At 42.9% G+C, this 15,236-nt stretch overlaps 1 protein-coding gene across 6 annotated transcripts in view; it reads left to right on the top strand.

The window, feature by feature from the left end:
- The first annotated feature begins 5,064 nt into the window (after positions 1-5,064).
- Positions 5,065-15,236, top strand: part of LOC140195561 (NEDD8 ultimate buster 1-like) — a 43,503-nt gene continuing 33,331 nt past the window's right edge. The window contains exons 1-2 of one of the 6 annotated variants that reach the window (XM_072254096.1): positions 5,065-5,217; positions 12,634-12,766. In XM_072254096.1, the coding sequence (XP_072110197.1) occupies positions 12,638-12,766 (129 nt within the window). In that variant the 5' untranslated portion in view covers positions 5,065-5,217; positions 12,634-12,637. The other 5 variants (XM_072254093.1, XM_072254095.1, XM_072254098.1 and 2 more) reach the window with 5 other exon arrangements.

Raw genomic sequence — 15,236 nt, 5'->3', positions numbered from 1 at the left:
TTTAAAACACTTCAGTCACATTGAACATCTGGGAATAGAGTGATGAAAAAGGCATATGGTTGTTGGCCATTAGTCAGGGGAAAGAGGAGTTTCATTTAAGGGTGAGGCCCTCCATTGGTCAGGGTCAACCATGAATGTTGCTTCCCTGCTGTCCACGTGATACACAAGCCTGGGCAGTGCGATATGGAGAGCAAGCTCCATCTCTCCAAGCATCTGATGAACCCAAAGGATAAGCAGAGACCGGTACCATTTGGCACCAGCAGCATCACAGGAGTTGTCAGTCATCGCTGAACTCAAAGTAAAACTGCCTTAGGGACTCAAGAGACACAAGGTAATGTTGCAGCTCTATAAAACTCTGGTTAGACCATACTTGGAATACTGTATGCAACACACATAAAAGTTGCTGGTAAACGCAGCATCTCTAGGAAGAGGTACAGACTGCGTTTTGGGCCGAGACCCTTCGTCAGGACTAACTGAAAGAAGAGCTAGTAAGAGATTTGAAAGTGGGAGGGGGAGGGGGAGATCCAAAATGATAGGAGAAGACAGGAGGGGGAGGGATGGAGCCAAGAGCTGGACAGGTGATTGGCAAAAGGGATATGAGAGGATCATGAGACAGGAGGCCCAGGGAGAAAGAAAAGGGGGGGGGGGAACCAGAGGATGGGCAAGGGGTATAGTGAGAGGGACAGAGGGAGAAAAAGGAGAGAGAGAAAAAGAATATATATATACAAACGTTTATGAGGGGGAGGTGGGGCATTAGCGGAAGTTAGAGAAGTCGATGTTCATGCCATCAGGTTGGAGGCTACCCAGACGGAATATAAGGTGTTGTTCCTCCAACCTGAGTGTGGCTTCATCTTTACAGTAGAGGAGGCCGTGGATAGACATGTCAGAATGGGAATGGGATGTGGAATTAAAATGTGTGGCCACTGGGAGATCCTGCTTTCTCTGGCGGACAGAGCGTAGGTTGGAATATTGTGTTCAGTTCTAGTTGCCTCATTGTAGGAAGAATGTGGAAGCTTTCAAGATGGTGCAGAGGCATAGATTAAGTGAAGAACCAGATATTTTATCCCAGGATGGGAATGACTAATCCAAGGGGGCATCATTTTAAGTTAATTGGAGGAAAGTAAGGGGGGGGGAATGTCAGAGGTAAGATTTCCTTTACACAGAGAGTGGTAGCTCCATGGCTGGTGGTAGAGGCAGAAATATTAGGTACATGTAAGAAACTCTCATATATAAGCGCACGGTTGATAGAAAAATGGTGGGCTATGCAGCAGGGAAGATTGACTTTAGAGTAGATTAAAAGGTCGGCACAACATCGTGGGTTGATCAGCCTGTACTGTGTCATAAGCTTTTGTGTTCCATACTTACTTACTGCATTTAATTGCATTGAATTGACTTTATTTCTTACATCATTCACATACATGAGGAGTAAAAATCTTACATTATGTCTCCATCTAAATGTGCAATGTGCAATCATAGTAATTTATAATAATTTACAATAAATAGAAGAGTCAGTGTAATATAGAGTAAACTCAAATCATCGTGAGTTAATCAGTCTGATGGCCTGGTGGAAGAAGCTGTCCCGGAGCCCGTTGGTCCTGGCTTTTATGCTGCAGTACTGCTTCCTGGATGGTAGCAGCTGGAATGGATTGTGGATAGGATGGTTTGGGTCCCCAGTGATTCTTTGGACCCTTTTTACACACCTGTCTTTGTAAATGTCCTGAATAGTGGGAAGTTCACATCTACAGATGTGCTGAGCTGTCCACACCATTCTCTGCAGGGTCCTACAATTAAGGGAGGTACAGTTCCCATACCAGACAGTATTGCAGCCAGTCAGGATGCTCTTAATTGTGCCCCTGTAGAAAGTTCTTAGGATCTGGGGGCCCATACCAAATTTCCTCAACCATCTCAGGAAAAGAGGCACTCTCGTGCCTTTTTCACTACACAGCTGGTGTGCACAGACCATGTGAGGTCCTCGGTGATGTGGATGCCGAGGAACTTAAAGCTGTTTACCCTCTCAACCCCAGATCCATTGATGTCAATAGGGGTTAACCTGTCTCCATTTCTCCTGTAATCCACAACCAGCTCCTTTGTTTTTGCAACATTGAGGGAGAGGTTGTTTTAAGGCAGCAATGAAGGTCCTCCATCTCTCCTACGTCAATGAACCTGTCCTATGTTCTATGAACCTGTTTAAATACTGTACATGTTGTACATTAGCTTTCGATTTGAAGGGAAGGACTCGCTCTGTATATGCTGCCCTCTGGTGTGCTAGCTAGGTTATTCAACACGTTCACAACATCTTCCAGTAGCTTTGTGGTGAAGAATGCTGCAGGGTACTTAAGAAAATTAGAATGAGGTTATTTTATATGGATGAGGACTGTGAGGGAGATGAAGAATCTCACAGACCAATTCAAAGTTCAAGGTAAATTTATAATCAAACTACTTAAAACCTTGAGATTCTTTACAGGCATTTACAGGAAATAAAGAAGCACAATAGAATTTATGAAAAATTATAAATAACAAAGACTAACAAGCAATCAATGTGCAAAAAAAAGACCCAAATACCTTACTACAGTCTTCAACCCAAACTACTGGAAATCATGTAAATAATTTTAAAAGAATAAATAATAGTAGTGAGTTATAGAGTCCTTGATAGGTTGTGGAATCAGGTCAGGGTGGAGTGTGCAGCTGGGCTAAAGAAACTATTTCAGCTGAGAAAATGCAATGTAATTATATCCAACAGCCTTGCCCTGTTTAACCTTGCGCTACCTTCTTTCAATAATCTCCTCCAAGCCTACAACACGGCTCATACCTTCCAGTCTTCCTCCACCATCCTGAACCCACTCCCTGCTTCCTGAAAGTTTCATTGCAAACACCACATCTCTCCCATTTCAGAAGGGTCTTCAAAGTTCCAGCTACCCCCATCACACTTTCCCTGAAGCACCCCTCTTTGTAAAGCGTTCGTGAATGTTTGGCTATTTTACAGTACCTTGCAAAGAGGCAGAATATTGGGGGCAGGGCGCCATTTGTATGTCAGATAAGTCACAGGTGTAACAGTAGAAAGGATTTTATCTTCATTTTAAAGTTAGGTTAAAAACAGGAAAGTTAATAGACGCATACAACATCTTTAACATTAATGCCATTGTTTTTGTACAACATTGCTACTAATAGTCTGGTATTGCTTTTACCATAAGACATGGAGCAGAATTTGGCCTATCATGTCTGCTTCACCATTCCATCATGGCTAATTTATTGTCCCTCTCAATCCCATTCCCCAAGTTACTCCCCATAATGTTCTGCTTCATCTCTATTCCAAGGCTGTGTTGTCTAATCCTCAGGGGTGCAGTGCTGCCGGAGCTCACCGGAACACCATTCCAGCACCTCTGTAAAAAAAAGTCAAAATAAACAGGCGGGAAATTTAACAGCGGCCGCATATTAAATAGAGGGAATTTTACGGAAGCGAGGGTTGGGGAGATGGGGTGGTGGCTGGTGGGGAAAATACCACTAATAACATTAGGATATTTGATAGTTTTTGGTGAAATCCTGGAGCTGTGACTGTTTTGTGAAATTCCTCCTTGCTCGACCGGTTGTCCCAGCGTACCCTGCTGTAGCCTCCCGCCATTTCACAGAGCCTCAGTCTCTCTGCAGCACTCGTTGTTTGAGCATTGTTCGCCGAGAAAATAAAAATCTTAGATCTTTTGAAAAGTGGCACGTCGCTTGCCGAAGTGAGCTGTAATGTCGGTAAGAACGAATCGAGCATTCGCACAATAAAGCAGAAAGAAGCTGAAATTCGTGGAAGTGTTAGTGCTACCCCTACAATGGCAAAAATGGTCTCTCTGGTTCGTGATAAAGTGCTTGCAAAGACTGAGAAAGCACTAAGTGTGTGGCTAGAGGGCATGTCACAGAAGCATATCCCTGTTGATGGCAAAATTTTGTGTGAAAAAGCACTTAGCCTCTATCAGCACTACTGTGAGGGGGTTGAGGAGAGCGAGAGGAAGGAGCTTAAGGCTGTTAAGGGATGGCTGGCTGGCTATGTAAAGCGCTACAGCCCCAATAACTTAAAGATCACGGGAGAATCGACATGGCAGATGTACCAAGTATCCGATTACGGAGCCGATCGAGGTACACGCTTGAAGTCTCTCAGAAAAAAATTGTTGATCACAGACTATCAAAAGCTCACACTGCTGCTCTAAGTGTTGAAAATACAGCTAGTGAAGATGCTCTTGGAAAATTATGTGACACCGTGAATGCTTCGCACCTAAAGGCAACTTGTTCAATTTTTCATTCTGCACATTATTTAGCTCAGAATGACAGACCATACTCTGATCACTTTGGCTTATTGGAACTTCAAAAAAAACGGTATTGACATTGGAATTGGACTGCATTCCCGCACTAGTGCTACCGAGATAATTAATCACATAGCCGTCAATATGAAAAAGAAAAATTGCCAGCCTATCAAGCAGATAAGCAAATTTTCTGTTCTCATTGATGAATCAACAGGCCTGAGCATTAAGACCGCCTTAATAGTTTATCTGAAATGTGAAAGTGATAAGGAAGGTGATTCCCATTTTATGTTTTTAGATCTAATTGAATTGCCTGATCAGAAAGCTGCAACTATTGCTAAGCATCTATTGAACTGTCTCAATGACCATTGGCACAATGACAATAAAGTTAAACCTAATCTAATCTTGATGAAGGGTCTCTGCCCAAAACTTTCCTTTCTATAGACGCTGACTGACTTGCTGAGTTCCTCCAGCATTTTGTGTGTATTGCCAATGAAGAAAGAAGCTGGGAGTGATAAGCCGAAGGGGTCAAGGGCTAAGCAGAATCCATCTGGAGAAGGGAGAGGACAGAGGACCTGGTGGGAGAGGGAGGGTCAATCATCTAGGAATGGGCGGGGCCAGAATCCTAACAGTGGGCGGGGCCAGATGCTGGGATTGGGCGGGGCATGGACTGGTAGAGAATGGCAATGGGCGGGATCGGATGAAGGGGCGTGGCCATGAATCCGCACGCGGCGCTTGCCGTTCAAACGTGACCATGACGCAATGACGGCACGGACCGCAGGTTTCGGGTTTCAGCGTCCGCTCCAAGCATCGCGAATTTACGCACTTTGTGTCCTGACGTTACGTCAGCCCGTCCGGCTTCCGTATTTGGGTCACGTGTGTGGTCAGAGCAACGGTGAGATACCGTATTGAGGCCTTTCTGTCGCGGCGTGTCCAGGTAACATGGTTCGGGCCTTCGTCCCTGACATGGGAAGCTTTCTTTAAAGTTACAGAGCGCTGTCCGGTACGGGCTGCCGGGCATAGTCTTAGCCCCGCCCCGGCTGGTGGAGGAGGAGGGGCAGAGGGGGGCGGAACGTTTAGGACCGGGTAGGGACGAACTGTTGCAGTTCAATGTTATCCTTCAGCTCCGACGGTGACGACTGAGGTAAAGAAACATAAATACACTTTGTCAGAAACTCAGTTGCTGGGGCAGATGGTAAACACAGATTCTGTAGATGCTCGTAATCTTCAGCAGCATAGAAACTGCTGGCGGAACTCAGCAAGTCAGGGTCAGGCAGCATCTGTCGATGGGAGTAAACAGTCGACATTTCCAGGCTTGACCCAACTTCAGGACAGGGGAAACAATGGGACAGAAGCCAGAATAAGAAGGAAAGAAGTACAAGCTGATGACAAATGAAAGGGGAGGTTGGGGGGGATGATAGGTGGAAGGCGTAAAGAGCTAAGGAAAAAAAAATCTAATGGACAGTATTGGACCTTGGTAAAACGGCGAGGAGGAGAACCAGAGATGGGTGATAGGCAGGCTCGAGGAGGAGTGAGAGGGTAACCAGAATGGGGAAAGAGACAGTAATTACCGGAAGTTATAGATACTAGGCATCTCCTGTGTGGGCAACTCCTATGAAAAAAGAAACAGTTACAGTATTATCTCGTTAACCTCCCCTCATCAGGATCCACCTGTTGAAGTGTGTTCGCTGTTGTTGTGAGTACATACATGATCAAAGTTTGTCTTATAGCAGTTAGTGGCTATTAACAATATTCCTTTCGGTTTCAGTTACTGGTTTAGGGTATGAACGGAGATTTCTTTCTTTGTGTTTGAGCGACTATGTTTCATTTTAGTCCAGGAATAGCGATTCAAGGGAGTTTCCTAATTGAGTACAATATTGTTCCTGGAATTCAAGTTAACTTAAGATGAAATAAACTGGCATTGTAACGTAACATTGGCAGTTTAACATTGTTTCAACCTGCAATATTTTGCCCCCTTCAGGTAGGTAATCAGAAAGGAAGAGGAATGTTTAGGAGTGCATTTCCGTTACTGACTACTTTGTGTGGTTTATGTTGTAAAACATCTAAAGTATGAGGTTAGTTTACTGAGCCGCCTGTTCAGTTGTTTCAGTTTTGAGTTTCACTTTAAGTTTGCCAGCCTGTGTATTTGCCTTGCAAACTGAAATAGGAGATATCTTTATTGCGTTTTATTATTTTCTTTGATATCCTCCACAGAAACAGAGCCTCCTGCCCAGTGAAATCAAATCCCCATTTACATTAACCCCGTTTTATTGTCCGCTAATTCCATGACTTCTTTCTCAGTATCATGGTTGTGCTCTTTCTCAGCACAATGGACAATGTCTCCCATCCACTACATAATGGACTGGTTGGGCACAGGAGTACATTCAGCCAGAGACTCATTCCACTGAGATGCAACACAGAGCGTCATAGGAAGTCATTCCTGCCTGTGGCCATCAAACTTTACAACTCCTCCCTTGGAGGGTCAGACACCCTGAGCCAATAGGCTGGTCCTGGACTTACTTCCTGGCATAATTTGCATATTACTATTTAACTATTTATGGTTTTATTACTATTTATTTATGGTGCAACTGTAATGAAAACCAATTTCCCCTTTAATCAATAAAGTATGACTATGGCTACTATGCCCGACACCTTGATTCTACCACCCACCTATGCACCTGGACAATTTCCAGTGACCCATTAGCCTTGTAATTCAATTGTCTTTAGGATGCAGAAGCTATATACAGAGAAACAGACTCTTTACCCCAACGTATCTATATCAACCAAGTTGCCTTGCTGAGTTAGTCCGATTTGTCTGCATTTGGCCTCTATCCATATAAACTTCTATTCATGTAACTGTAATACCCTCTTAAATGTCATATTTGTACGCACCTCCATCACTTCTCTGACAGCTCATTCCACATACTCATCATCCTCTTGTGGAAAATAAAGTTGCCCCTCGGGTCCCTTTTTAAATCTTTCACCTCTGATATTAAACTTAGCCCTCTACTTTTGAACTCTCCTACCCTGAAACAAGACTTTGGCTCTTCACCTTATCTGTGCCCCTCATGGTTTTATAAACTACCATACGGTCACCCCTCAGTGTCACACATCAGGGAAACAAGTCCAAGTGAATCTAACCTCTCCTCATGATCCAAGTCCTCCAGACCTGGTTATAGTACGCTCATATAATTTGCATCTTCTCCAATTTAATAACATCCTCTTTAGCAGGGGAGACAGATCTGCTCTAAATGTGTGCTTATCAAAGTCTTGTACATCTGTAATGTGACATCCCAGCTCCTTTACTCACTGCCCTGATTGATGAAGGGAAGTATTCATCTCTCTTTTTAAAAAAATTATAGGTACTTAGCAACTCAGCATCTCCGGGGAGTGGGGGGTGGGGGGGGACGACGCGTGGAGAGAGACTGTGGAATCACTAGCTTCCAAGTGAAGGATTTTTACCTATGCATCCTCATTTACAGGCACCTTATTTGGAAATTGTGTCTGCTGTTCTATACACTCAGGCATGGGACCACAAGGCTTGTATCTATGTCAAGTCCTGTATAAGTATTGTACATTTGAATGAGAATAAATAAAAAAGACATTTTAGCTGAAAAAATCTTGGAGGTATTGGTAATGATCTTTCAAGAATCACTAGATTCTGGAATGGTTCCAGAAGACTGAAAAATTGCAAATGTTTCTCCACTCTTCCAGAAGGCAGGGAGGCAGAAGAAAGGAAACTATAGGCCAGTTAGTCTGACCTCAGTGGTTAGGAAGATGTTGGAATCTATTGTTAAGGATGTGGTTTTGGGGTACTTTGAATTGGTTGATGTGTACTTGGATTTTCAGAAGACCTTTGACAAGGTGCTACACATGAGGCTGCTTAACAAGCTATGAGCCCATGGCATTACAGGAAAGATCCTAGCATGGATAAGGCAGTGGCTGACTGGCAGGAGGCAAAGAGTGGGAATAAAGGGAGCCTTTTCTGGCTGGCAGCCGGTGACTGGTGGTGTTCGACAAGGGTCCGTGTTGGGACAGATTCATGTTGAGTTATATGACGAAATTGATGGCTTTGTTGCAGAGTTTGCAGGTGATATGTAGATAGGTGGAGGGGCAGGTAGTTTTGAGGAAGTAGATAAGCTACAGAAGGACTTAGATTGGGAGAATGGACAAAGAAACGGCAGATGGAATACAGTGTCAGGAAGTGTATGGTCGTGCACTTGGGTAGAACAAATGAAAGGGTTGACTGTTTTCTAAATGGAGAGAAAATGGAAAAAAACTGAGGTGCAAAGGGACTCACTGAGGTGCAGAGGGTTTGCATATGGTTTATTTTACAGGTTGAGTCTGTGGTGAGGAGGCAAATGCGATGTTAGCATTCATTTCAAGAGGACTAGAATATAAAAGCAAAGATGTAATGGTGAAACTTTATAAAGCATTGGTGAGGCCTCACTTGGAGTATTGGGAGCAGGTCTGGGCCCCTTACTTTAGAAAGGATTGCTGAAACAGGAGAGGGTTCAAAGGAGGTTCATAAAAACGATTCCAGGATTGAATGGCTTGTCATATGAAGAGTGTTTGATGGTGCTGGGCCTGTATTCACGGGAATTCAGAGTAATGAGGGGTGTCCTCATCGAAACCTATCGAATGGTGAAAGGCCTTGACAGAGTGGATGCGGTGAGGATGTTTCCTATGGTGGACCAGAAGACGCAGCCTCAGAATAGAGAGGTGTCCTTTTAGACAGAGATGAGGAATTTCTTTTGCCAGTGAGTGGTGAATATGTGGAATTCTTTGCCACAGGCAGATGTGGAGGCCAAGTCTTTATGCATATTTAAGGCAGAGGTTGATAGGTTCTTGATTGGTCAGGGTATGAAGGGATATAGGGTTAAGGCAGGAGATTGGGGCTGAGAGGAAGATTGATCAGCCATGATGAAATGGCAGAGCAGACTCAATGGCCTAATTCTCTCCTATATCTTGTGGTCGTGTATTAATGGTACTGAGAAGTGTGGTGTTAGTACAAGAAAGTACTGAGATAAAAGATCAGGCATCTTGAAAAGCCAGCACAGATATGAAGTCATCTGCAGTTTTGGTTCCTTTTATATTATCAACTTGCACCAGTCATGCTCCACTCCCTTTACATCAGCGGCGCAGCCATGGAAACTGTGAGCAGTTTCAAACTTAGTGCAGATCACACAGAACCCCTCATGGTCCCAGAACACATTCCACACTGTCAAGGAACCTTACCAATGCCTCTACTTCCTGAGGCGGCTAAAGAGAGCTGGACCTCGCTCATTCATACATCACTCTACAGATGCATAGTAGAGAGCATCTTGTCCTGTATGGAATCTACAGTGTGGCATACAGGAAGGCTCTACAACAGTCAAAACTGCCCAATTCATCATTGGTACCAGCCTACCCACCATCAGTGACATGGATACAGAAAGGTGCTGGGAAAAGGGCCAGACACATCATAAAGGAACCCACCCACTCTGCTCATGGACTGTCTGTTCCACTCCCATCAGGGAGGAGGCTACGCAGCATCCACACCAGGACCACCAGACTCAAAAACAGTTAACTTTTTCCAAGTGGTAAGGCGGATCAACACCTCCACCCATTAACTTCACCTCTACTTTATTGTTTTCTGTCAGTCACCTATATACAGCTTAGTGTCATGGGCATACAATCAAGCTCTGTACATACACTCTTGTGTATTTATATTGTGTGTTTTTAGTGTTGTTATTGTGTTCTTTCACTTTGGTGCTTGTGTTTCATCACAGTCATTTTGTTCTCCTTATACTTGTGCACAGGAAATGACATTAAACATTCTTGAATCTTTGAGTAGAGGCTACATGGGTGAGGTTGTTTTCTCCAGAGTTGAGAGTTTGGTGATTTTATTGATATGTAAGCTATTAAGAAAGAAACATTTCCACTAGTTGTCTTTCTTTTCTGAATCTAATTAACTTTACAATAAGTATTAGCAATAATACCCAAGATGGAAACTACCATGAGTGCGGAAATTTTCTAGAACATGTGATGCTGGGAGTTGGATCATGCAATGAACATTTGGAAAACCCCAGCTATATAGTAATTTTGTAAATTGATCTTTTTCTCCTTTGTCACTAAACTTATTAACCGTAACCATAAACACTGGCTTGTGGTTAAGCAGTACCCGAGTTTTTAAAATTTCTTCTTTCACTTTTCATATTCCTCTTTTCTACATTTTCACTCCTCCTTCTCTGTGTGATCTCTGCATTCCTCCAGTTGTGGCCTCCTGCTCATCCCAGAATGTAATCTTCCCCTCCACTGGCAGCTCTGGGCATCCGTACCGGACTTTGAGGCCAGTGGTCCTGGGTTCAGATCCAGCTGGCTCCTTGCACTCCTTCCATCCATGCTGACTGGAGTGTTGAGCTCGCAACTCAGCCTCGTAAAAAAAAAAGACAAAAATGCTAAAGAACAGCAAGGTTGCTGCCTGGTGTGCCACGAGCCACGGAAAGGAACAAACAACACTGGCAGCTCTACCAGGCAGCCAAAGCTCTAAAGCTGAGGAATATTTTCCCCTGTACCTCTCCTTATCTAAAATATTTCTTAACATTTATATCTAACAGATGGAGACAGTAAGGCAAGTGACCAAATGCATGAACTAAACTTTTGTGTCTTTGGTCCATGCTTTTATGTTTGCAACTAGTTTAGTTGCTGGCTTTGAAAGACTTTTTGTGATGTCAGTTGCATTTAGATTAAAAATAGGATTAAAAATGGCATATTGAGAGACAAAAGTGATTGTAGTTGTTTCTGAGGGGTTTTATTTGTGTGTTCTGTGGTGTATAGTTGCTCACAATATGGCTTCTGCATGTTTCTCAGGTGTCTTTTAAGAATACTTGATGTGCTCCATAGTATGGTGTTGACATGGTAACTGATAAACTGGAACCCAGAATCTGTCAATCTAATTTTAATTTAATGTTAACCAGTCATAACATGGGTTTTCAATACATTTAATGAGTAAAGTGAAAAGGGAAAGGAAATGTATTCATCATTGCTACTTGGAATAGCCAGTGATCTGTGTATAACTTTTTGGACAACCAAAGTGAACAAAAACTCAATATTGAAATCCTCAGCATAAATTTTATAAGCCCAGAGATATCTGTTTTGAAATGTGTAGCATTTTGTATTGATGAGGGTAATTGAACATTGTCACTTTAGCCAGCTAATTTGCTGTACTTTCACATTAGGTTTTCAGAGTGGAAACATGGAATGCTTATGTAGTGATAGAAACATAGAAAATAGGTGCAGGAGTAGGCCATTCGGCCCTTCAAGCCTGCACCGCCATTCAGTACAATCTTGGCTGATCATCCAACTCAGAACCCTATACCTGCCTTCTCTCTATACCCCCTGATCCCTTTAGCCACAAGGACCATATCTAACTCCCTCTTAAATATAGCCAATGAACTGGCCTTAACTGTTTCCTGTGGCAAAGAATTCCACAGATTCACCACTCTGTGTGAAGAAATTTTTCCTCACCTCGGTCCTAAAAGGCTTCCCCTTTATCCTCAAACTGTGACCCCTCGTTCTGGACTTCCCCAACATCGGGAATAATCTTTCTACATCTAGCCTGTCCAATTTGATAGAGATTTGATAGAGGTATACAAAAGGTATGTCTCTACCAAAGGAGGTGTAAGGCACTCCTTCAGATATAAGATATAAGACCTTTGTGTAGATAAGCATTCTAACTTGTTGCATCCCAGAATAAATTAATTCAGTAACTGTTTTCATCTGTTTAGATGCTATATACGCAGGGATGTTGGATCATCTCCTTTCTTAAAAAAACTAATATATCATCAGACAGTGTTTTCACCTTAATGGTTTTCTCTATCGTTCTTAATGTATGACAACTGCAGATTGCACGATTGTAGTTAGATTGGTATTTAGGTGTTCATCTATAATTGTTTGTAACTAGTTTAATTTGACCGGCTGGTGGCGTAGTAGCATCAGCACCGGACTTCGGAGTGAAGCCTCCCGAGTTCAAATCCAGCCAGCCCCCTTGAATGCTTTCCATCCGTGCTGGATTGAGTGTCGAGCTAGCAGCTCGGACTTGTAAAAGTAAAGCCTGCTAAAAAAAAAACGTCGTCATGACGGCGTCCGATAACTCCAAGTGGAGTCAAAGGCTTTCTTCTTCTAGTTTAATTGCTGGGTTTGTGAAAGAATTTTTGTGATGTCAGTTGTATTTAGAGTAAAATAGGATTAAAACTGGTAGATTATTCTACCCTTTGGCCTCTTTTCTCCGATATTTATTTTGGGGCTTTTATTAGTAAGTATTGGTTATCAAATTGCATTATATTTTTCTGTAAGCTTGTGTTTCATCCAGAAGCATGACGACTGACGGCCCTCCAGAGAATGTGGTCCAGGACCAAGTTAGATCACTGCTGGAGAATGAAAAGATCAAACTCTGGGAGCCTCCGTACACAACTGAAAATAAAGATGCTGCACCGGAGCTGAAAGTATGGCGCAAGATAACTCAATAGCATTTTGAGGCAATTGTCTTTTTTTTTAAATGTATCCAGGGCTGGGCTTAACTGCCAGCATTGATTATGTATCTCCAATTGCACTTGAAAGTGGTTGCGATTCCACTTCAGAAATTGTTTAATCCGTCTGGTAAAGGTATTCCCAAAGTATTGTTAAGTAGGGAAATGAGACATGATGTGATGTGACAAAGGTGTACAAGATAATAAGGGGCATGGAATGGGTGGATGGCCAGAGACTGTTTCCAGGGCAGAAATGGCTAATACAATGGGGCATAATTTAAGGTGATTGGAGGAAAGTAAAGCGGGATGTCAGAGGTAATTTTATTCATATATTTATTTATTTTTACCATGAGTGGTGAATATGGAGATTGCCCTGCCAGGGATGGTGGTGGTGGAGGCAGATACATTAGGGCCATTTGAGAAACTCTTAGATAGGTACATAGATGATAGAAGAATGGAAGGTTATGTCAGAGACAAAGGGTTAAATTGATCTTGGAGTAGATGAAAATGTCAGCATAACATTGTGGGCTGAAGACTGTGTTTGTAGAATTCTAGGTTCATGATATAGGATTTAGACTGACCAATAATGCTGGAAAAGGAATATATTTCCAAATCATGGTGGTACATGCCTTCAAAGGGAACCAACAGGTAGTGGTGTTCATATGACTCTGCTGTCCTCTTTGACTGTGTTGGTCAAAGGTTTGAGAGGTGCTGTTGGGGTAGCCAAGGTGAGTAACTGCAGTACACCTGTAGCCATGTGCTGGTGTTGAAGGGAATGCTTAGGGTGGTGTGAGAGGTTCTTGATTATCAGTATCAAAGGTTACAGGGAGAAGGCAGGAGAATGGGGTTGAGGGGTGTAGTAAATCAGCCATGATCAGACTCAATGAGCCAACTGGCCTAATTCTGCTCCTATGACCTAAATTGAGTATTTATTCCTGGGTAGTGTTGAACTTTCCTCCTTGCAAGTCTGTTGAATACATAAGGTAGATGAACTTGCAGCTGAGTTGCAGATTGGCAGATGTGATGTTGTAGGCATCACTGAAACATGGCTGAAAGATTATAGCTATGTACTTTATGTCCAAGGATATACATTGTATCAAAAGACTAGGCAGGAAGGCAGAGATGGCAGCATTGCTCTGTTGGTAAAAAAAAAATATGAGATCAAATCATTAGGAGGTGACATAGGGTCAGAAGGTGTTGAATCATTGTGGATACAGCTAAGGAACTACAAGAGTAAAAAGACCCTGAAGGGAATTGTATACAGACTCCCAAACAGCATTAAGGATGTGGCCTACAAATTACAATGGGAAATAGAAAATGCATGCCAAAAAGGCAATGTTACAATAGTCATGAGGACTTCAGTATGCAGATAGGCTGAGAAAATATGGTTGGTGCTGGATTTCAGGAGGAGGGGTTTCTGGAGTGCCTACGAGATGGCTTTTTAGAACAGTTTGTGGTTGAGCCCCACTAGGGGATCAGCTATTCTGGATTTGGTGTTGCGTAATGAACCAGAATTGATTAGAGAGTTTAAGGGAAAAGAACCCTAAGGGGAAAGAATCAGAATCAAATTTATTCTCACCGGTGTCTGGTGAAATTTGTTAACTTGGCAGCAATAGTTTAATGCAATACATAGTATAGAAGAAAAAAATAAAATAATAATAAGTAAAGTGGTCATAATATGATCAAATTCACCCTAGAATTTGAGAAGAAGAAGCTAAGGTCAGATGTGTCAGTATTACAGTGGAGTAAATGAAATTACAGGAGGTGTGAGAGGACCTGGCCAGAATTGATCGGAAAAGAACACTGGCAGGGATGGCAGCAGAACAGCAATGGCTTTAATTTCTGGAGGCAATTTGGAAGGTACTGCATATCCAAGAGAGGAAGAAGTATTCTGAAGGAAAGATGACACAACTGCGGCTAACAAGAGAAGTCAAAACCACCATAAAAGCCAAAAAGAGCGTATAATAGAACAAAAATTAGGGAAGTTTGGCCAGGTGGATTCAGAATTGGCTTGCCTGCAGAAAGCAGAGGGTGGTGGTGGAGGGAGTACATTCAGATTGGAGGGTTGTGACTAGTGGCGTCCCACAAGGATCGGTTCTGGGACCTCTGCTTTTCGTGATTTTTTTTTTATTAACGATCTGGATGTGGGGTAGAAGGATGGGTTGGCAAGTTTGCAGACGGCACAAAGGTTGGTGGTGTTGTGGATAGTGTAGAGGATTGTCGAAGATTGCAGAGAGAAGATTGCAGAAGTGGGCTGAGAAGTGGCAGATGGAGTTCAACCCAGAGAAGTGTGAGGTGGTACACTTTGGAAGGACAAACTCCAAGGCAGAGTACAAAGTAAATGGCAGGATACTTGGTAGTGTGGAGGAGCAGAGGGATCTAGGGGTTCATGTCCACAGATCCCTGAAAGTTGCCTCACAGGTAGATAGGGTAGTTAAGAAAGCTT

Source organism: Mobula birostris, chromosome 3 (genome assembly GCF_030028105.1).
Source record: "Mobula birostris isolate sMobBir1 chromosome 3, sMobBir1.hap1, whole genome shotgun sequence".
Classification (NCBI taxonomy): Eukaryota; Metazoa; Chordata; class Chondrichthyes; order Myliobatiformes; family Myliobatidae; genus Mobula; species Mobula birostris.
This window is presented reverse-complemented; position numbering and strand designations above follow the sequence as displayed.